The sequence below is a fragment of the Hibiscus syriacus genome, unplaced genomic scaffold (genome assembly GCF_006381635.1).
Source record: "Hibiscus syriacus cultivar Baekdansim isolate YM2019G1 unplaced genomic scaffold, ASM638163v2 tig00000003_pilon, whole genome shotgun sequence".
NCBI classification, from domain to species: domain Eukaryota; kingdom Viridiplantae; phylum Streptophyta; class Magnoliopsida; order Malvales; family Malvaceae; genus Hibiscus; species Hibiscus syriacus.
The window spans coordinates 280,845-304,137 of NW_024061753.1; the positions used below are offsets into that span (position 1 = coordinate 280,845).

General features: G+C 30.9%; 1 protein-coding gene across 5 annotated transcripts; it reads right to left on the reverse strand.

Moving 5' to 3' along the window:
* Positions 1 to 1,528: 1,528 nt before the first annotated feature.
* On the reverse strand, positions 1,529 to 13,115 carry LOC120219050 (histone acetyltransferase HAC1-like). 5 transcript variants are annotated; one of them, XM_039216100.1, is made up of 17 exons: positions 12,854 to 13,115; positions 12,168 to 12,559; positions 11,208 to 11,322; positions 10,875 to 11,019; positions 10,159 to 10,587; positions 8,288 to 10,041; positions 7,831 to 8,127; positions 7,467 to 7,745; positions 6,848 to 6,976; positions 6,515 to 6,715; positions 6,250 to 6,392; positions 5,829 to 6,138; positions 5,554 to 5,693; positions 3,354 to 3,432; positions 2,829 to 3,221; positions 2,341 to 2,558; positions 1,529 to 2,226 (listed from the first exon to the last, which is right to left on the reverse strand). In XM_039216100.1, the coding sequence occupies exons 2-17, from the start codon at positions 12,365 to 12,367 to the stop codon at positions 2,112 to 2,114; spliced, it is 4,947 nt and encodes a 1,648-aa protein (XP_039072031.1). In that variant the 5' UTR covers positions 12,368 to 12,559; positions 12,854 to 13,115; the 3' UTR covers positions 1,529 to 2,111. The 5 variants fall into 5 exon arrangements, with proteins under 5 accessions (XP_039072031.1, XP_039071983.1, XP_039071861.1 ...); XM_039216052.1 differs by having other exon boundaries at positions 10,719 to 11,019; XM_039215930.1 differs by having other exon boundaries at positions 10,159 to 10,641; positions 10,719 to 11,019.
* Positions 13,116 to 23,293: the final 10,178 nt, after the last annotated feature.

Sequence of the window (23,293 nt, forward strand, 5' to 3'; positions counted from 1 at the left end):
CTAGACTATTCATATTTTCTAAATTTATTTTTTTAATTAAAAAAATTGATGACAAAATCTCAAATAATTATTCATCTCAAACGGTACTGAGATCATATTTTTTATATCTAAGTCAACATGTTACTTTTTTAATTAAAAAATTGATGACAATCTAAGCGATGTTAACATGCTGATTAGTATATGATAAAATCTAACCCTAAAATCTCAAATAACTATACATCTCAAACGTTCTAAGATCATATATTTTTATCTAAGTCAACAAGTTAGTGTCCAACTCATATAATCTTCAAAAAAATTAATTAAAAATTTGATGACAATCTAAGCTGGATGTTAACTTATTGATTAGGATATGGTAAAATTTGATCCTTGAATCTCAAATAACTATACATCTCAAACGGTTTTGGATCATATTTTTTATATCTAAGTCAATAGGTTAACATTCATCGGAGATGATCATCAATTGTTTTTAAAAAAATGATGAGTTTAAAATATATGAATAATCGAGTGATCATTTCATAACTTTTGGTAATCAGAGGATTCAACAAAGTAATATCCCATAATCAAAAAATATTTTGCAACTTTAAATAATAATGAAACTCAAAAGAAAAAATAGTACCTATAATTGGGGAGTATTTATATTTAAATATTTAAAAATTTATTTTGAATTAAGACTTAATTAATATAATATATAAATTATAGTACTAAAATTATTATTCTGTCAGGATATATCTCCATCTCCACTAAAAAGATTAACGACCGATAGCCGAATATTAGCACAAATATAAACAAAATGTTAAGAATGGCTTTAAAAATAAATAATTTAATAATTAAAATAAATAGATAAATTGGGAAACGTCAAAGTCTCAGTCTGAGCAGGCCGAGCTTAAACCAAGGCCCAATCCAATTTGGCTGGCCACAGACCGAATCTTGTAACTTTGCAAGAAAACATGACATTCAAATCCCATAAAATCCAAAATCAAATAGAATGGGTGAATGTTCGATCGAATCAAGTAAATTTTTTTTTAACTTATTCAAGTTGACGAATCTTATTTTACAACTCGGAGTTGACTTGAAATTTTTTCTAGTCGACTCGAGTTGAATTTTCGTGTTTGTGTTTATATTTAATTATACATTTATAATATTATGATATTATTTGATTTTAATTTAAATGATATTTTATAATCATATATAATACATATATATATAGCAACCTATTCATGTGTAATTTTTGATAAAAATATATATATATATATATATATCATACAAAATTGAGTGATTAAACTCAAACTTGAAAATACATATACTAATTACTAAAATTTTCGAGTTATTCGAGTTGTACTTTACAACTCGATTTGAACTTGAAATTTTTTTCGAATCGAATTGAGTTTATAAAATTACAACTCGAAATGATTTCGAGTCGAGTTTTTTTAATCAAGTCGAATAAAAAATATCAATTTTTCGATCAAGTTTTGCTCACCCATAATAGCAATAGAGTTAGGAATGAGTGAAAAAAAAAAGACCTTTGAACAAAAAAATAGACCTTTGAACTATGTAATACAAATTACATATATTTGTATGCATGTATGTATATATTATAAATAATTTCCCAGTATCGATTAGAAAAAGAATTGATGTACCTTCGTCAACCTACATCTTTAAATTATAAGTTATTCTGCAAAAATGGGGTCAGCCCTACATTTTTGCGAAGCAATTTAGAGGTAACATATAAGAACATAATTATGATACACTCGCCACACGGGTAGCATTCCAATTCCACAGATCCAAGCTGAAAGTTATAAAGAATCATCAAATTAGTCAACCGACACATATCGGGCATAGCTCCACTACTGCTGCAATCCGATCTCGTAAAACTTTGTTTGCATGCAGATGCAGTCCTTGTAGGGAATTCAGTCATGGGATTGAAGAAGCAATCAATCACTAGTTTGAAGTATTGTATGCTATCTCCTGCCTTATATCTGCCGGTTTTCCCCATTGCTGGCCTGGTTCTAAGCAGTCAACTGTTGGCACAGCACCAATACTATTGTCTACCTCCCTATTGGATAAAGGAGCATTTTTCATCAAAACATCTACACCTATATTTACAGTTCGTTTTACCCGGAATTACCAGCAACTTCTGCAGCTCTCTGTCTCATCATCTCCATCACAGCAGCCCTCCGCCGCGAATCAGACTGTTGTTGAAGCCTCCTCAAATGTTCCTTAAGATCCCTGTATTAATTAGCAAATTTAATGATACTAGCTTTGGATTAAAACCGTGGGTGTAAACAGAGAAAGGAGAATAGTACAGGGCTGTTCAAGGGAGTGGGAGCCAGATGAGTGTACCTGCAACGTGGTACGTGACATCCTGATTCTTTGCATGCTCGTGCATGAAGCTGCAAGAGATACCACATTTTCTTACAAAGTACACAGCCACCGGAAGCACGTGTTTTGCATTGTATTCCATGGCGGAAAAGTCCCTTCACTTTCCTACAATTTGGGTATTGGCAATGAGCAGAACGACATTGTGATGCATGCACCAAAAGGTCAAGCATTTTCCTCAGCTGCAAATTTAAAGAACCAATCATTAGATGATGCTATCTGAAATCTGACATGTTAGAACACATATAGTCAAAGCTCATAAACTCGTATTTCCAACCACAAGACATTGTCAGATATACACATTGTTGGTCTTCGAGTATTATTACACAAATGCGTACACATATATTTCAATGATTCAATTGGATTAGCAATTAAGCACACCCTCCTAATCACGCAGTAGGGACAACTTTTTTTATAACAAAGTGTTCAATAAATATATTGAAGAAAAGTACCTGCAGAACCCGTAGTTGTCTCGCCTCTTTATTTTGTGCATCATGTTCAGCCAATGATGGATTATTTGTTAACTTATGAGGATGATCAACACCACCGTCCTTTCGGTAACATGCATTGCATACATCATAATCAGGGCAAACTTCACAGTGCCAACCTTGACCAGTTTCAATGTCTAGATAACATATTTTACAGCTTGTGACATATGCAGGAGCAGTTGGATTGTGAAGATGGTACAGGATCATCATTGAAGAATGTTTAGCTCGCCTTAACGTATCATACTGATAATGATTCCCTTGACAAAGACTCAAAAATGCGTGCCTAGTATCAAAGAATTCACTCTCAAGAATTTCATCTTTATCCTTTGTATCAGTTGGTACATCAATAATTTCAACCTGAACAAAATCAATTTTCCAAAAATATATTCAATTAGAAAGATAAAAAGGAGAAGAAAAAAAGCCTGTATAAAGAAGCAACAACAGACAAAACAGATGAAGTCGATTATAGAAGTACTCTGACAAACTTACCGGATGGAGAATATGTTTTTCCCTCTGATTAATGGGATGTCTCTCTCGTTCTTCACGTTTCTGCTCTGTTTCATAGCACCTGGAAGGTATAATGAAGCAACCATTAGACCCATCTATTTAGGAAACTAGAAACTATCTCCAAGTTTGCCAAAGCAGATTGAAATAAGAACAGATGAAGATAATAATTTGACTAAAGGATCAAAGATAATAATGGTGCCATTCAGCTTCCAAATCCAACCAGGGACGCGAAAGGGAGTAAAGTATTGAATTCTTTTACTAGTTAAACTGAGAAATAATCACACTTCTAAGAGCACCAAGTGTAAAAAAAAAGAAATTTGAAAAAGGGGAGAACAATTAAATATTACAGTACTAGAATTAGCATGTCAATGCAAAGTTAAATTTTAGTACCAGGCAAGCGTTACCTGTGACGCAAGCCTTTGTGGGCAAGACAAGAAATCAAAGACACCAAAGCTGGGAAGACATAACTTTATCATATAAATTAGATAATTTATTTAGCAAGTATTTTATTGCAAATTAAAAACCTTAATTTTAGTTTAGTTAATTATAGTTTCTTATTCAACAAGTTAATTTTAGCTTCTTATTTTACAAGAATAAAAACCTATAAAACCTCTTATTTATGGGAACAATTCTTATAATAAAATAACATAGAAATTCATCCCAATTATGGTTAAGATTCTCCCCCTAGTGAGTCTAATTTCAGGAGAACCCACCGATGAGTTCAAGAATAGGACCTCCACTCAACAAGTTCTGTACATATTATTAATCATAAGTTCTTCACAAAATAGGAATTGCAGCAAGGGTAAAGCAAGTTTTCTAGTGAATTTGCCTAGTGACATAATCCATAACCCATGAACATAACAACTCGGTAATAGAGCGAGGCACTTTGTGCAATTCCAGTGCCAAAAAAGAGTTGAGATCTTTGTTACAAGAAGCTCCGGGAATTTGCAGACAAGCTCCTCCTCTAATTCCAATGCCTTTGTGGACAAGACAAGAAGTCAAAGACCCCAATGATGCAAATAAGACAAACAACTTTATTTTAATAACATTTCTAGTTAGATAAGTTATTTAGCAAGTACTTCATTGAAAAAACTTAATTTTAGTTTCTTATTCTACAAGTTAAATCTTAGTTTCTTTCTAAAACAATAAAACCCTATTTAGCCTCTATTTAAGGGGATACTCTTAGTAATAAAATAAGACAATTCATTTCAATTAGGAAGATTTAAGACACTCTCCCGAAAAAGTCTAAGGTTAGGAGCTCCCTTCGACGAGTTCCATATATACTAAGAATCATAGTTTCTTCAAGAGATAGGAATCTCAACAGTGGTAAAACTTTATCGACAAAAGCAGGTTTTCTCGTGATTACCATGTGACACGGATTCATAACCTGTGAACATAATATAGCCTTGCATATTCTGTTCCTTTTCACCCCAAATATGAAGGGTTTTTTTTCCTTTCACTTTTTTTTCTCTTCCCCCCCCCCCCTTTTTTCCAGAAAGAACTGTCCTGACTAGAGGTTAATTCAACAATAAATTCTAAGAAACCTAACAAGGGAAAGCCCATTATTCAACACCACCAGCTGCAATGGCATCTTCCATAGCTAAACGTAGTAGCTTTAAGGATGGAAAAAGAAGCATAGCCTGTAACTGTAAAGCACTAGGAAAGTCCACTATTATTCACCATCAACAAATGTGATTAATGTTTAATATCTAGAATATATTGCCAAAGGCTGAGAAAATAGTAAACTAGTAATGAATGGCCAAGGGTTTAGATAACTAGCATACCTCTATGTATTCATAATTCTTTATGATTTGCATATGAAAATGAGCAGGAATTATTACTGTCAGAATGAGAAAAACACTCGACACGTTCTAAAATGCATCAAACAACTGAACCTTAGCATTGATCAGACATGAATTAAAATATAGAAACACTATAACACAGATGCTTAACTATGTGTGTGAAGAAAGAGTGCATACTCCCTCTTGCTCATATATAGATCTAATAGAGATTATAAATTCTCATGCTAAACAATCATATTACTAAGTATACTACGCAGCTGACAAAATCATAGCCTGCTAGACTATCATATGTAGTATACTTCTATGCTCACACACACACAAAGACAAAGGGAGAGATCCTAAACAAAAATTAACGCATTGCTAAAGAGTAGATATCTTACTTATCACAAATCTGAAACTTTTTGCACTTGTTGCAGACCCAGCGGTTTCCAGATATCATTAGACAACAACAATGAGTGCAACAATGCTGCAAGTGAACCATGATAAAATCCTCCTTCATTGGGGAAATGGTTTCACCAAGCTGAAATGGGGGGGGGGAGACAATGTAACCAGTTAAAATCTTTTTTCATGATATGAAAAATCTAAGATAGCAAGAACGGTAACTGAGAACGTTATCATAGGTAAAAAATACTGAAGATTTGGAAGAAAATATTACTTTATGCATCAGTAGCAGATCCTTTGATGCATTAGCAGACAGATCAGACTGCCCAGATGCTTTTAAGGCCCTTTTTGTTAAGGTCATTTTGGTTCCTTTTTTGTTGAGCTTTCTGCCATCTTCTTCTTGACGAAGCTGATTAATTAGATCTTCAGCTGCCCCAGGCCAGTAATCACCATCAAAATATGGAAGCCTAGCTGCTGTAACTTTGGCCTTACATTCACCAGCAGATTCAAAGAAATGATCATATAAATTAGTAAGACCAACTACAACACTTTCCTTGGCAGCTTTTTTCAGCATTGACAAATACCTGAAACAGAATCATGCATAGCAGGGAAGTTAGTAATAGTGGATTAATAAAAATATAAATTGAGATGTAAAATAATGAAATAAAAAAATTATGGACAACTATTTGTCTCACCATTCTCTCAATTTATCTGATTTCGGTGTTTTCTGGATTTCTGGATGACAATATAAGATATAATCTTCACCCTTTAGTGGAGGGCAAGCCCATATATAGCAACTTGTAAAGCCACGTAGCTTGCAATATTCAAGGTATCCAATCTGGAAAAGTAAGGTTTGGAATCCAATATGTTAGACGACGATAGATTACTGACACATGGCATTCAAACTGAATTGTGAAAATAAAAATCACTAAGCAGAATTAACTAAGAGATTGGACTTACAAGAATTTCATGGTAAACAAATGTACGGAGAGCTTCTCCAGTAACTGCTTTAATCTCAGGCCAGAAATACTTTACCGAATCTAAGTATGAAAGATAAACACGGCGCTGATTTGGGAGTGCAGATTCCGATCCAAATTCTTGAACATACATGCCAAATAAACATACTTCTACTCCTTCAATCTTCTGAAACAATAAAATTACCTAAAAGAAAACCGTAGCTTATAAGCATTTCATAGTTACAATTAAAGTGTCATTCTCAACATAAGGCATGCATTACAAAGTTTATCAGAACACACAAAAGCATGTATTATACTCAATCAACATCCTTCATACCTTTGATTTATATGGAAATTCTGGTGGGTAATTCTCTTCTTGAAAAATGTCAAGAAAGTGTGGCTTCACTTCCAACTTTTTGTCAACTGATGAAACAACTCTAAATACAAGTGCTTCAGCCCCAGGAACCTGCAAATCTCAATGAAACAATAAATAGGCTTATTAACTAGAGCTGTAGAAGTCCATATATAGAAGTAAGTTGGGCCAAGTCAAATAAATCAGAATTCTTAAGTTTAATCATATAGATAATAAGCTTAACTTAGTGGCAATGGGGCCAATTACTGGCTAGAAATGGATAGAAAATTCAAACTATCACTAGGTAAGATCCAATTACCCGCTTTCCAATGGTTATATATATGTATATATATAACTCTATGCAAAATACTCCATCACTAGCAAAATATGATTTAATTTATAAAACCTACAAAGCTTCTAATCTTCAGCACATAACTAGGAACAAGCAAACTTATCTGAACATAGCTATGCATACACATATATTGGGGGAGGAGAATTTATAGCAATTCAATTCTAAACTTATTTCTGCAACATGAAAAGCAGTACAAGGATCACCACATAAAACGCAGAATCAACTATCATGAGATCATGATCCATTAATTACCTCGTCATAACTTTTTCCTTGAACCCTTGCCCTCTCTTGTCTTTCTTGTTTTAGCCTCCTAAATAACCGCTCTTCTATGTGGTCACTAAGGACTGTTCTCGGCAAATCTTGGGCCCCAAGGACAGCACTCTGTGGTAAGGGCTTCCGCTTTCCTCTTTCAATCTCAGCAATATAGCAATTGGGGCATGTATAGTCAGCTTGACCACCATCATTCCTTCTACCATTAAACAAAGCACAAATTTGATGCTGCCAAGCCTCACACTTGTCACACTGAACCCACTGCAGGATTTTATTGAAGAAGAAGAAAAAGTGAGTAAATCTTAGGAATGCTAACTAAATATTATAATAAATGTTTTGTACATACCCATTCCTCAGTCTCTTCATCATTCTTCTTCTTCTCAAGTCTTGCCTTATGAAAGGCAGTTCCCTCAGCAACAATGGTATCTCCACGAGCCTCGTTATGGCATGGAATACAAAAGTAATGTCGTGTATCACCTGATCCCACTGTGTAGTACATTGCATTTCGCTTAATGCGAGCTCCGCAAGGGCTGCAATAAATTGGGGGTGGTTCAAAAGTAAGGTTCTCAACAGCACATAACTGACAAGAGTTCTCACTCATTGAGTGCTCCATTGCTTGATTCTTTTCAGCCTTTGCCTTACTCTGAAAGCAAGAAAATAACTACCATCAATACACCTTGTTCTGTACCCAACTTCTTTTCTGGTATCTAGCACATATATTCAACTCCGACAACTTATTATGAACATAAGATGCTAAAAGAAACAATGCCTCAAACAGATCAGAACACTAAAATAAAGCATACCTGTCCAACCCATTGTCTGAGACCTGCAATATGCTCCCTAACTTGCTCAGGGGTGAACAGTTCGGTCAGAGACACTCCCTTTATTTTTGGTTTCCCAGACTTGGTTACAGCCACACTTTTGGAAGGTTGTATCATATTTTCTTGTTTTACTAAATCAGACTCTTCCACAATATTAGCATTTTCTTGCTTCGGTAGACCACTAAATTCATCATACATAATCGATTCACCATCAGTCTTCTGTTTGCAAATGTCATCTACAGCATCCTTCATTTCAATAAAAGCAGGACTAACTTCAGCAGAACTCATGGGGACCTCCACAGCCTCCAGTTTAACTGGCATAGACAGGTCAGCTAGTTGGCGATCTTGGCACCGGATATCCTCTGATATGTGATGCTCAGCCACAGCAGAACCTGATACTACTGAACCATTACTCTCAGCAGTAACAGAATGAAGAGGCTGCTCTATTTTTATTCGTTTTAGTGAAGGCTGTAGATCTACAGAGGTATCAATTGATGCAGTTGTAGAATTCATTCTAGCTGAAGTACCTACAGTTTCAGTAGATCCACTATCCAAAGATGGCAGAACAAAAGAGGGTTTTAGACAGGAACGTGCCTTTTGAGCCCGTACATAACTGACAACGGGAACACAAACAGGGCACGATGGATTTTCACAGGTCTTGTGATGACGAATCAATATCTTGGAGTGATGGCAACGAGGATATGAACACTTAGATGATTCACATATATCCATATGACTCAACAACTTTCGTACAGTATAGCAATAGCCATCACACTTACCCTCGGGGGCTTTACATCTATGAGCATGACGCAGAAACAAAAGCCACCTCACTTGATTTCTAAACTGCCGATCACGGCTTCCATTTCCGGATCTTGTGAAGGTACCCCTGGAAGTTGAAGGATCAGATGAGCTTTGTGGAACAACAAGACTGATAGAAGATCCATCTGCAGATAAATCTTTATGTTGGGCTTCATCCTGCCCCGGTACTTTCTGGCGGACGGCATCTTGAATATGCTGCTCTGATATGTTCTTCGGCATTTGAACCTGATTTTGTGAGTGAGGGTGCCACTGGCTGTGTGCACCTGATTCTGGTGGTGCTTCATCTGAAAGCTTACAATCGTTATGAGATTCTGGAATCAATTGATTTTGATGCAACATCTGCTGCATTATCGGAGAATTTTGTGGGATTGATGAAAGCATATCCTGCTGACTAGAGAGCTCTTTATAATGGATATTCGGGAACCCATTCCGCAATTCAGAATGTGTAAATGGTTCACAAGCTTGTTCATGTAGAACCTCATTGTGGCATTCCTCTCCAGGTTCACTTTTCACTTGGCTGCTTAAAGAGGCCATATGAGATTGGCTATAACCAGTATTGGTGTGCAAATTCTGATGCTGCTGAATTTGCTGATTCTGATGTTCCCGCTGTTGCTGGAACTGATTAAGCTGCTGCTGAAATTGTTTCTGTTGATTAGCCTGAAGGATATTAACTCTTGAAGAAACAGGAGGTTGAACATTCATCTTTTCAAACTGATCCAGAGACTGGGGTTTCATATGGGCAGCTGATTGCACAGCATGTAAATTTGACTTATTATTTATCAAAGAACTTGTTCTGGTCAAAGATTGCAAATTAGCTGGATTCAAATTGTGGGAGTTCATCCCTGATCCACCGGTTGTTACAGCACCATATAAGTTTCCAGACCCAAAAGAATCGGTATTCATTCCATATCCATCACCTGACACAAAATTGGTTCATTTGAGAAAATTGGGAAATCCTCATAACAAATTATATATTCAGATTCATTATTACTAAAGCAAATGAAATATACAGAGAAATTTAATCAAGACTTTACCTTGCATCGGGGGTTGCTGATGTTGGTCAAAATGTTGTTGCATAGGTTTTGACGAATTAGCAAAAGATGTGACAGTCTGATATTCCCCAGAAGTCCCTGGTTCATTATCAATTTGAATATTGTTTCCCATCATTCCCAATGCACCATTTAGGGATCCATTAGAAAACCCAAAAGTTTTCTGCTGCAAGCCAGACCTGAAGCTACTACCCATTTGTCTACCAAGGGTGTGCAAGATACGATTATTTTGACCATGAATATGTTGCTTTTGCTGCTGTGGCTGAAATACCATTGTTGATTCAACAGTTGAAAGCCCACCAACAATATTGGAAGACTGATTATTACAGTTACTAGTGCTATTATTACTATTAAATCCAGGAGTGGGAATCATTTGGCTTGTCATTCTTAGCACGCCAGTTGAAGACATTCCACCTGAAGCAATAGCAACATTTGCAGGTGATTGTTGATACCCATTAGATACATTTCCTACAAAAGTACCACTCTGTTACCATCAGTATAAAATGCTAAATAAGAGTACAAAAGATTGTAAGGATCAAATTTACCATCCGATCTACTGACAGAACCGCTATTCATGTCAGCGGTTGGAAACATGCTTCCTGCATTGACATTCGTAAGTGCTACACTTGCATTGGCAGCATTCATATGAGTATCTGTCGAAGGTGTAACAGCCATACTAGAATTGTCATTGTGCGACATACCAGGGGTTGGTATCATTGTACCAACCGGTGTTGATTCTGGTGCCGATTTAACAAACTGCAGATGTTGTTGGTTGCGCACATTTCGGATCCCTTTTATTAGAGTCTGTAAGCGGTGCTCTAAAGTATTCAAATTTATATAGTCCTCCTAGAAAACAAATTTTGAAAGTCAGAAATAAGGAGAAAGATTGGGTTGTAGCACATAGAAATAAAAAAGATAAGAGAAGAATGCTAAGTGGTTGCTTCTAAAGTGGCAAAGAAAAGAAGTGAAGAAAGGATATTGCTCAACTATAGAAATAAAATAGGTAAAAGACCAGTCAAGAAAAAATAATTAACCTTCGTATGAGCGATCTTAAACAGACCTTCTTCCAACCGTCTTGCAAAATCCCGAGTCTTTATCATTGATGCCTCAGTAACTGGATGCTGGTGCCGCAATTTCAAAATATCAATGCTGGAGAAAATGAGATCCGAATAGCATTAGATATTAAAAGTGAACATTATACCTGGATATAATAACAAAACTGTCAAAATGCCTAATCTTGATTGATAAATTGTATCTCAGAAAAAGCTAAATAGCAATGTTGATTATATGGATCATTATATACATGTTCTACCACCCATGTGGAGACTTAAGAATAATGAACAAACAAGGGTTTCTTCCTTTAGGTTTTATTTATTTATTTATTTTGGGGAGAGAGAGGGAGAGAGGACTGCCCAACAAATTGAACCAGAGCCTTATCTTTTGCGCTACACAATGGCCCCTTAGATTTGTTGAAACTGCTATTCAATTCAATGATGCATATGCTTTAATGAACATCTCAAGAAGAATAAACATTATCTACTAACTCATAAAATCCTACAGAAACAGATCTACAACTATTCATCAAAAAGCACTTTTCACCGTTTTCTTTAAACTATAATTCCACCAATTATACTTGATATAACATAAACCGCTGAGTTTGAGTGAAACATAGACATATAAGTCCTAACTATTCTGCTACTAAGTTCTTACTTATGCTCACATTTTGCAGAAGTAGAAAAACAAGTATAAATATTATCTCAACAAAAAATGATGAAATAATATTACAAACATGCAACTGAACCCCCATCAGCACTTGTGCATCGCAATCATGTACAATTATACATGCACACACACAGAAAAGAAAAGAAAAAATGAAATCAAAATAAATACGACTTGTACTCCAAATTTCTCTATGATTTAAACTAAATCAATTCACATATTTGGACATTTCATACAAAAAGGTAATCAACACCACTGCTTATAGAAAATCTTACATCTTTCCTCGCATGTATTCACGTGTTTTTAGGAGTTCAGGCTCCATCATCAACAAATTATGCTGAGAGTCTCCAATGCCACCAGAACCAGCACTTCCTGTACCTATATTCTGCATCTGAGCAAGTTGGGGAGGGTTCCCATTTTGCTGGGGCAAACTTCGATTAGGAACCTGTCCTGACATCCGCGCCCGTACATTCATCTCAATCCTTATTCCTTCTTCTTTTCCACCTTTTCTTAGCAACGAACACAATTAGAAAGAGCTGCATAAGTTAAGCCGAATTTTGCCTTACAATTGCACCATCCACAATCATTCACGTTTCCTTCTTTTTCCCCTCTTTTAATAGCCACTTCAAATACATCACTTTAATGGCAATTGAGTATTATATGTAACCTGCTTCAAGGTAATCAAGAAATTGAATAAAATAACTCAAGTTTCAATGTCTCGATCTCAATTTCAAAATTTTTACATTGTTTCAACAAAATCGACACCAAATTAGGATAGTGGATGAAAATTTGGGGAACTCCTCAGCTCCAGTCAATGAAGCAAGATAATTAGTTCGATGATAAAACACTGTCCTGATTCGTAAATTAAACACTAAGAAATGACTAAAGCAATGATAATAATAAAAAAGGAACATCAATTTCTAAAACAATTTAGGGGAAACCCTAAACCTTAAAAATGAACCTGAGGAAAAGAAAAGCTATTTGAAAGCAGAAGCAAGAGCAGTTGCAATCGGAGATTCAAGAAACCCGATGGTCAGAACGAGAGTCACGGTGACGATGACTGTAAAAAATAAAATTAAAAAAGGGGGGAAATGAATCGGCGAAACACCGATTGAATCGCACGTGCTTACGGAAATTGGCACGAGCATATGACACCAAGAAAGAGAAGGAGAAGAACGAAAAGAGGAGCCAGATTAATCTTCCTGGAGTTAGGGTTTGCAAAAAAAGGAGGGTTTTCAATTGGGAATTTTATTTTGATTTTGTCTTTCATGCACACCGAAAATAGAAACTTGTCATATGCTACATGTTTTAGCCAAATAGATATTTAAGTATATCATTTCCTAAAAAAAAGATATTTAAGTATATCTATATTATGTTTTTTAAACTACCAAAATGGTCACTAAATTTTTACAATTTCTATTAATGTATCACCATGGTTAGAAGAAAAAAAGGGTAAATTCACAGGTGATTTCTTATGTTTTTGATTCTTTCCATTTTGGTCATTGATTAAAAAAAGATCAATTTGACTCTTTACGTTATCGTTTTAATATATTTTGGTCCCTCGACCGTTAAATCTTATTTCCCTAGTAACCAAATTGTAATTTGGCATTAAAAATAAATAAAAGAACATGTGTTTTAGTATCTTCCTTATTCTTCTTTAGGTATTTAAAATAGTGGTTTGTCATCGAAATAATAATTGTTATACAATGGTAAAGATGTTCGAAATCGTTATTTCACGAATGTGATACATGCAATGACTATAATATCATACTATTTTCACAATCATAATAAATACAATACAACCGAAAACACAATCACAATTTAAATGCATGTTATTCTTATTCTTTCATTAACCTACCATAAACCTACAATATAAACAACATATATTATTCATAAGTGTAATACCACTAAATCATTTAGATGAGAACCTTGGGAGTTTATAAGATGTTTGATTCTTGTTTTCTTAAGATTTTGGGTGGAGGGAAAATCGTGTCCCGACATATGACATTAAAGCACAAAAAAGAGATGCATAAGTGAAAGGAAACATGTTTAAGCTGAAACTAACTATATTGAAATGGTGGCCATCAGGAATTTAAATTACGATTGTATTTAGATTACGGGCATGATAGGTGTTATTACAATGATTGTAAGTATTGCGGTTATTTAATAATAGTTTCAAACAATACTACTATTATTATATAACAGACATTATTACGGTAACAAACCACTATTTAAATCCCTCATGGTTGTGGTGTTAGTCGTTGCCATCGTTAGATCTATCATTGCATTGATTTGATTCGGCTGTTGCAATGATGACATCAACGATGGCCGAAGAAGAATATCCCAGGTGGAGCATTCGTCGAGCGAGTAATGGTCCTTGAATACGATTGGTTTTCAAGGAATAAAGCTAATGGATCAAGATAAAGTAATATGAGTTATATATCCTTGATAAACAATATCATAAATGTTTGGTTGTGCCATGTTGAGCGGTCTTATGTGATTTGCATGACCTCACAAATCAGTTGCCGTGTTTGAGGATTCGTACTTCCGTGTTTTGGCCTTCTTCACAAAAATTTTAGGACAGTTTGTTTGCCTCTTAATGGAATAATTCAGTGTTGAATGCTGAACGCGTTTGTTTTGTACCTCTGAATGATTCACTGCTAATTGATTCAGCAAAACAATGCTGAATGATTCAGCACAGAAGTACATTCTGAATTATTCAGAGCCATTATCAAACAACTTGTCACATTCAGAGCTAATTCATACAGAGCCTCTGAATCATTCAGCCTCTGAATCATTCAGCATTTGAATCATTCAGCGCTTAATCATTTTGAAGTAAACAAACAACCCCTTACTCTCAAGTTGCTTCGGATTGTTACCTAAACTTAGACTATATATCAATCGACGGATCGATTTAAGTGATAAGTAGTTTAATATTATTTAAATAAAATTTTGGGTTCGAGTTTTAATATATATCAAAATTTCTCACCGAAAGACCAGTGACGGAGCCACTTATTTTTTTAGTCACTTATTTTATTGATAGTGTTTACTTTGAAATTTTTCGTATCCACCTTAAATTTTGAGTTTTATTCAATTAATTACTTAATTTGCGGATGGTGTCCATCCTGAAAATTTATTTATGCCCATTCCATCAGATTGTGAGAGACTAACCCATCAAAATATTTCATAACCCACATAGATCGGTCCAAATTATTCAAGATGAAATTCCAAAACCAGAAAGGAAAAAAACTTTTTGTAGATGATGTGGGCTCTCTGTATGAAGAACCCGGATCAAAGAATGCCAAGTCTCTCAAATATGGGAGACAAAATATGAAAATTAAAATCTCTTATGCACACTCCCAATCCCTGTTTTCCATAAAAATGTCAATAGTTATGTTATATAATTTTTTTACATTATAAAAATAATTTTAATTACAAAATAATAAAAAAAGTAAAATTAATTAATTTTTTAAAAATAAAATTAATCAAATTAAATTATTAGAAATGGTTCAATTTTTTTAAATACTCAAATTTAACATTATATATAAAAAATAATTTAAAGAGAAAGAAATAAATTAAATTAATGTTAAATATATATTATTTTATTAAAAATACTAAACCATCGTTGATTTTGTTTTACAAAGAAAATAAAGTATAAAAAATAAATTTTTATTTTATTAAAAATTATTTATAGAAAACTTTAAAATTTATCGCATAATATTAAAAAAATCATAAACTAAAAATATTTAAATTTAAAATAAAACTGAAATGAAAAAAAATATAAAATATAAAATCTATCTAACTAATTTTTTTTATTGCCCTCCCGGTTCTTTTGGGACTTCACCTTGATTAATCCGGACGATCGGATTGCAGACCTGGTTTTAGGATGAGTCTCCCAATGATATATACACAAGACTCGAATTTAAAACCTACTTAAGTAACATCAAGATTCTTCCCACTTGAAATAAATCATTGTAAATAATTCAATTAAAAAAATTAAAATTAATGATAGATAAAAATAATTTAAAATATAAATTAAATAAATTATATTATTAAAACTAACCGTATTAGTGAAAAATTAAAAACAACAAATTAAAATTGACTTTATTTTAATAAAATAATAAAAATAAAAATAAAAATAAATTGTTTTAATTTACTAATATATCATTAATAAACGTGCAATATAAGTGGTAGGATATATATATATATTCACACAAGGACACAAAATGGGCTACGAGAAATCTATTAGAAGTCGGGGTTTTGGTTCCTTGATTGAATGGGAGAATTCTATCTTTAGTCCTTTAAAATAAAAAATGAATATAAACTTTTTTCAGTCGTTGGTTGATCGAAAATTTTACATTTTGACCACTTTTAAATAACAATATTTCAATTATATCCATTTTGATACATTTTTTACTTTTTAATCCTTCCAAAATTTAATATTTGTATCTTGACTCAACAAAAAATTGTGAAACCACTTTTTTTAGGAATTCTTAAACTACCTATAAGTTTCATGTCTAAATTATCCATAATCATAGAGTGACCTCTAAATTGGGAATAATTGCTCTTAAAGACATTCATTTACTAGATGTTCACCATAACAACCTTGAGCAAACTGATGCTAAATCAGCAAGATGAGAAGAGCATTAGGTGGTGTTTGTTTTTGCAGAGGTAAAATGTTTGCAGTCTGCGGACCACATCTGCAGGCATCTACAGCAGAAGAGGTGGACCAAAAGTCTGCAGTCTGCAAGAAGAAGCCTGTTTGTTTTTAACGTCTGCAGACTGCTAAAATAAACTGAAATATAAATAAACTGTTTTTTTAAACTTAAAAGAGTTTTACAATACTGAGATTTAAATAATTTTAGTTTTACAATACTAAAATTTAAATAATTCATACAACTACAATAATATTTTTTTTAGAAAAACAAACACCACCTTATTAATTCTATTATAAGTCTCACATAATCACATGTATTATTAGTTTTATAGAATAAAATTTATAAATGATCATTAAATTATATGATTTTTTTAAACATTAAATTATCTAAAGTTATATAATAATATTAAATTTTGAATTTTATTATCATATGGCACAACATTAATTATCATTAAACTATTATTAATCAATGAATCATACACCTCTATTTTTTTAAACATTAATTATCATTAAACTATTATTAAATATGCAATTATGTAATACTTTTAATTTTTTTAAATATATATTCATAATTTATTTTTATAATTATATGATATTTTTAGAAAAATATTTTGTAATTTATCAAATTATTTTGTGATTATATTTTATTTAATTGTGATTATATTTTAAAATTTTAAAAACAAAATTTATAATTTTTTATATTTTAAAATCTTAATTATCAAACAATGAAATCATTTTTTATTAATTAATGTGGTTTAAATACTTACATTTCATATAAAAAGTTTAAATATAATTTAAAAATAACAAATCCAAAAAAAATATTATATTTAAACTTAAATCAAAATAATTAAAATAAATATAAAATTTTAATAATATATAAAATAATTTATATGATATAAAATTAAATATCTATAATATAATATTAAAAAAAATAATATTTAATTTATTTAAAAAATTAATATTAATATCTATAATATAATATTAAAAATTTAATATTTAATTTATTTAAAAAATTAATATTAAAATTAAAAATCAAATATAATATAATATAATATAAAATTAAATTAAATATAAAACCTTTTGAAGAGGTTAGAAGACGTCTGCAGACATAAGGCCACGTTTACGCCGCGCAGACCACGAGCAGACGTTAGAAGAGCTTTTATCTTCTAAAAAAAACGGTCTGCGAATCCCAATGTCTGCGCGTGGTCTGCACGACGCAGACATAAGAGCTTTGAAGACTTTAAACAGTGAAAACAAACACCACCTTAAAAATAGATATTGATAAATTAGCATCTAACTTATTGCGTCAAATCAAATAAAACAATAACATGTGCTATTGTTGTATTAGGGTACGCTTTGGTAAAGCTTTCTAGAAGTATTTTTAGTTAAGATGTCTGATTTGACCGCAAAATCAATGTTAAACATACGGAAAAAAAGTGATGAAAACGGTAGTTTCTAACCAAACGCAAAAGTTGGGATTTATAGTTTTTCATTTTCAACTTTGCGTTTAGAAGCAAATTATAATTTTATCATTACTAATGCATGAACTATAATTATGTATTTATATTTTATTTTAATAATTTAATAATAACATGCTTAAAAAATAATTAACATTTAAAAATAAATAAAATTTATAATTTACATATTAAATTTATAATTATAATTTGATATAGTTCATATATAATAACAACTTTTTAAAATTTATTATAATTTAAATTGATATAATTCATATATAAGTGTAAGTATAATTTAAATGTTATGTTTTTAATTTACAACATAATATATTTAGTGAACATTTTATTTTTTCAAACTCACTTTTTAATGATAATCTCAAACAATTAAGTTTAAAATTATATTTTTATACAACGCTTTTAAATATTCATTTCTACAACACTTTTTAAAAGTCACATTTTTAAAAAGTTATACCAAATTGACCCTTAAAAAATCTAAATAAAATTAATTTTTACAAAATAAAATATAAACTAGAGATTTCATTTCATAAAAAAAATTAACGACCTAGACTAAACTAAGGTGTTTATTATATGATTAAAAATAAATAATTTTAATATTAAATCGATATTGAAGTTAATATTAATTAATATTATAAATTTAGTATAACATTAATCGATATAATAATACATATTAATTAATGTAATAGATTAATTTATGTTATAAATATATTTTTACTTCATATTATAATATTAGTATATTAATTATTAACATAAATTATGATATTACATTAATATATTTTTATAAAAAAATTCATTCATCACTAATAAAAATTAATTTTATAAATAAGATTATTAAAGGTGATATGTTATTTATATAACAAGTACAAATAAAATCATATAAACTGACTGAATTAAATATTTAATATGACCGACCCCAGTTTTTCAAATCATTACAAATTTGACAAAGTAATTACGAAAGTCTGAACATAACTTTTTGTATTATATTTTAGGGTAACTATACATGTAATCCCTTATAAATTTTGTATGTTTGATTTTGGTCATCAGTTTTAAAAAGAATGATATTGGTCTATTATGTTATCGGCCATTCAGTTTAAATCCTTTGATAATTAATTTTCATAAATCTATTAATGAAAGTCTAAATTGATAATTAAAAATAAAGGCAAAAAACATCATAGACTCCTATAATTTAAAAAATAATCAATGTAACACTCGTATTATTTTTCTCTTAATGTAGTCCTCCAACTCAGAAAACAAGTATGATGTGACTCTTTGACCAACTTTTTTCTCATTGACCGTTACGGTGCTGACGTAGCAGTTCACGGTATTGATGTGACAGTCAATGATGTTGACATAGCAGCCCACTGTGGCTGATGAAGTGACAGATGACATAACAGATAGGCTAAATTGGTTTTTTAGTTTTGTTCAAGGGTCAAATTAGTTTTTTAAAAATTCAAGGGCTTATTTAAATTTTTTAAAAATAAATTTTTTTCTTAATTACTGATATCCAATCTATTGACCGACTAGTCCAGATCGAGTAATGCAAAGGCGAAGACGACCCTCCCAACCCAGTTAGCTCCATTCGTAAACACCAAGATTTGAACCTCTGACCTTGCCTAAAGGACCTAATGCCTCATCCCACTACACCAACTGGTTATTGGTAAAATTATTTCAAATTTTAAATATAAAATTATTCAAAAATTAAATATAAAAATATTTAAAAAATAAAAATTAAATTACTAAAAAAATTAAATATACATATTAAAAATACTAAAACTATTATAAAATTTATATTTTTTAAATATATATTATAAGTTATAAATTGATAAATTATCATTATTAAAAAATAAAAATATATTTTTAAATAGATATATTATACATGGTATATACATGTAATATGTATGCATATCCTCAACATTTATACAAAATATTTTTACTGGATTAATCGAGAGTTACAAAATTTAAATTAGTTGATACTTACAAAATTTAAATTAGTTGAAACTTATTATGTTTTCTAATTATCTTTTATGTCGAAACTTATTACATAATCATCTTTTAAATTAGTCAAGACTTACAAAAAGATAGTAAGAAAACATAATAACTTTCGACTAATATAAAATTATAAATCTGGACTAATTTAAATTTAAAATTCTTTTCTCGGTTAATCTAATAAGAATACTTTGTATAATTGTTGATGATATGCATATATATTACATGTATATGTTATGTATAATATATCTTTTTTTTAAATATATTTTTTTAATTTTTTTAATATTTTAGAAGTAATTATTTTATACCCTATTATATATATTTACAATTAATAATAGTTTTAGTATTTTTAGTATTTAAACTTAATTTTTATTAATTTGATTTATATTTTTAATATTTTTATATTTAATTTTTGGAATATGTGAATAATTTATATTTATAATTTAAAATAAATTTTATTTTTTAAAGAATTAAATAAGTATTTGAACTTAAAAAAATTAATTTGACCCTCGGACAAAACTAAAAAAAACCAATTTAGTCCATTTATCATGTAATCCACCACATCATCAGTCACTGTGATGTCATCATTATGGACTGTCACATCAACACCGTAAGACGAAAAACGTTTGTCAAAGGGCTACATTAGGTTTATTTTCTGAGTTAGAGATTCAAGTTAAAATAAAAATAATATGACGATCACGTTAGTTTTTTTTAAATATTAGGGCTTTTGGTATCTTTAATATTTTGTTTAAAAAAACAAAAGGTTATTGAGGCCCTCTTATTTTTGGAAAACAGACACAATGTGGCCTTTAATCAACAGTTTCCATTGTTGACCGTTAAGGTGTTGACGTGTCACTTCATGATGCTGATGTGGCAATTTACAGTGGCATATGACATGACATATGAGATAAATTGATTTTTTTATCAAGTTCGATAGCTAAATTGATTTTTTCTAAAAGTCCACATATTTAATTTTTTTAAGAAAAATAAAAATATCTCTAATTTAAATTAAAAAAATTCAAAAAATTAAATAACTAAAAGTTAAAATATATCTGTATTTTTTACCTATATCATTAGTTTTTACCTTGAATTTAACCTGAATTTTATTTATATGAACTTGAACTCGTCCATCCTGTATAAATTATATTTTATATATTTACCTCTAATTATCTTTAAACTCTAAATGTTTTTGTCATTCAATTTCACTAAATTTTTCTAAAATTAAATAAAATAAATATTATAAAGTCTTATAAAAATTAAAATTTAAAAAATTATAGAATTACAATTTATGTATAAATTATCATAAAATATATAATTAAAAATATAAGAAAAATAGTTATACAATTAAGAACATTTTAGTTAATATAACATGTCGAGGGCCTCACATACCCTTTTGTCATTTTTTTTAATTTTTCAAGAAATAAAAAAATTATCTCTAAACTCACACTAAAATTGACATGTACGAACATAATAATATGATTATGTTGCTAATAAAATAAAATTCACATTATATTTTGTCTCTAAATTGAATGAATAATTTAACAATAACATTTTTAATCACTCTAGTTAATAATATATATGTTTTAAATTTTATTAGTAATTCAATTTTTTAATATTTATATATTTATTTTTCTATATTTGTATAATTTCAATTTAAATTTTAAAATATTGTTTTGAAAAAATTAAATAAGACCATGAACTTTTAGAAAAAAATCAATTTGTCCCTCAAATTCGACCAAAAAAATTAATTTAACCCATTTGCCACATCACCAATTATGTCACTCGTCACCGTGAATTGCCACGTCAGCATCGTGAAGTGTTACGTCAGCACCTTAATGATCAATGACAAAAACTATTGGTCAAAAGACTACATTGAGTCTGTTTTCTAAGTTTGAGGGTCACGTTGAGTAAAAGAAATGACGAGAGTCACATTGATATTTTTAAAAAAGTGCGAGGGTCTCGCATTCGCTTTTGGCAAAAAAAATCATGTTTTCCTATCTTTCTCTTCATTTCTCTCTCGTTTTCCTCGTTGCCAAACAACCGAAAAAATTGAAATACATTCCATTTGCTCTCAAGCTACCACAGTTCATAGATCAAATTTCACCTTCGATTCTTGCTCTCATGCTTTACCTATCTTCAAGCCGATCAATCTCCGTTTCTGCGGACTAAGAAAGGAAGCCTTCGGGTTCTCCAGTTTGACTCACTCTTGTTCTAACCGAGTTCCGTTCTCTTGTAAAGGGAATTCAAAGAAAATCTCCGCTTTATTATAAAACAACCAAACTCCGCCATAATCATTCAATTATGATTTGATTATCATTGGAGCTGACGCTAGTGGCCATGCAGTTGCCTTGCATACCGTTGAGAAGGTACTTTGGTTTTAACGCTATTTATTTTTTTTATCGCACAAAAAAGGTTATATTTTTTTTGTTAAAGGGAGGCGAAACATCATATCTAAGTGTTTACTATAAAGTTCAAAATAGTCCACAATCGAAAACAACAAAAAGCTCAAAATAGAATAATAGAAAGTTCCCTGACCACCCCGACACAAATGGGTACAAAAGAAGCATAATAACAATATACCCAAACAAAGAAACAACAAAATCTAAACGTTGCTTAAACCCAATGCATTGACTGTAACTTCAAAGGGTAGAGCAAAGCTTTCACTAATACCATAACTTATATCAGCATCGCTCAAATGGTAGTCACCATCATAATTCCTTTAATGTACTTTTCACCAAAATATCGATACAAACACACAAAAATATCAAACTTTCGATGTAGCTTTTCAATTCAAATCCCACTACGTAAAACCCTTAAAACCAAAACATGATAACTTAGCCACACGTTACAAAAATCAATCTGAACCTCTATTCCACCACCTCATCATGGATAACCACACAACGCTAGTTTAGTATCATAACCACAAGACATTAACAATCCTTTTTCGAAACTTGATCAATAGAAACTGGTAATGCACAAAGTGAAGAAGCTCCAACTACTTTTGGGAGTTCAGGATGATAAGGCTGACAACCAACACCTAATTGATGAGGTAAAATTAATCAATGATGAAAAATGCAAATCCATTCATAGCCATCTTACAGACCTAATGACAATAGTCGAATTTGTCAAATAAAAATAATTTTTAATTCTCAAATAAATAAAGTAATATAGAGAATTAGGGTTGATCAACATGAACTAAGGAAGTTTGATATTATTGTTTCTCGGATTGAATCAACCGCAAGAAAATAAAAAAAGATTTAAAATTAATGAAAATAAATTAATAAAA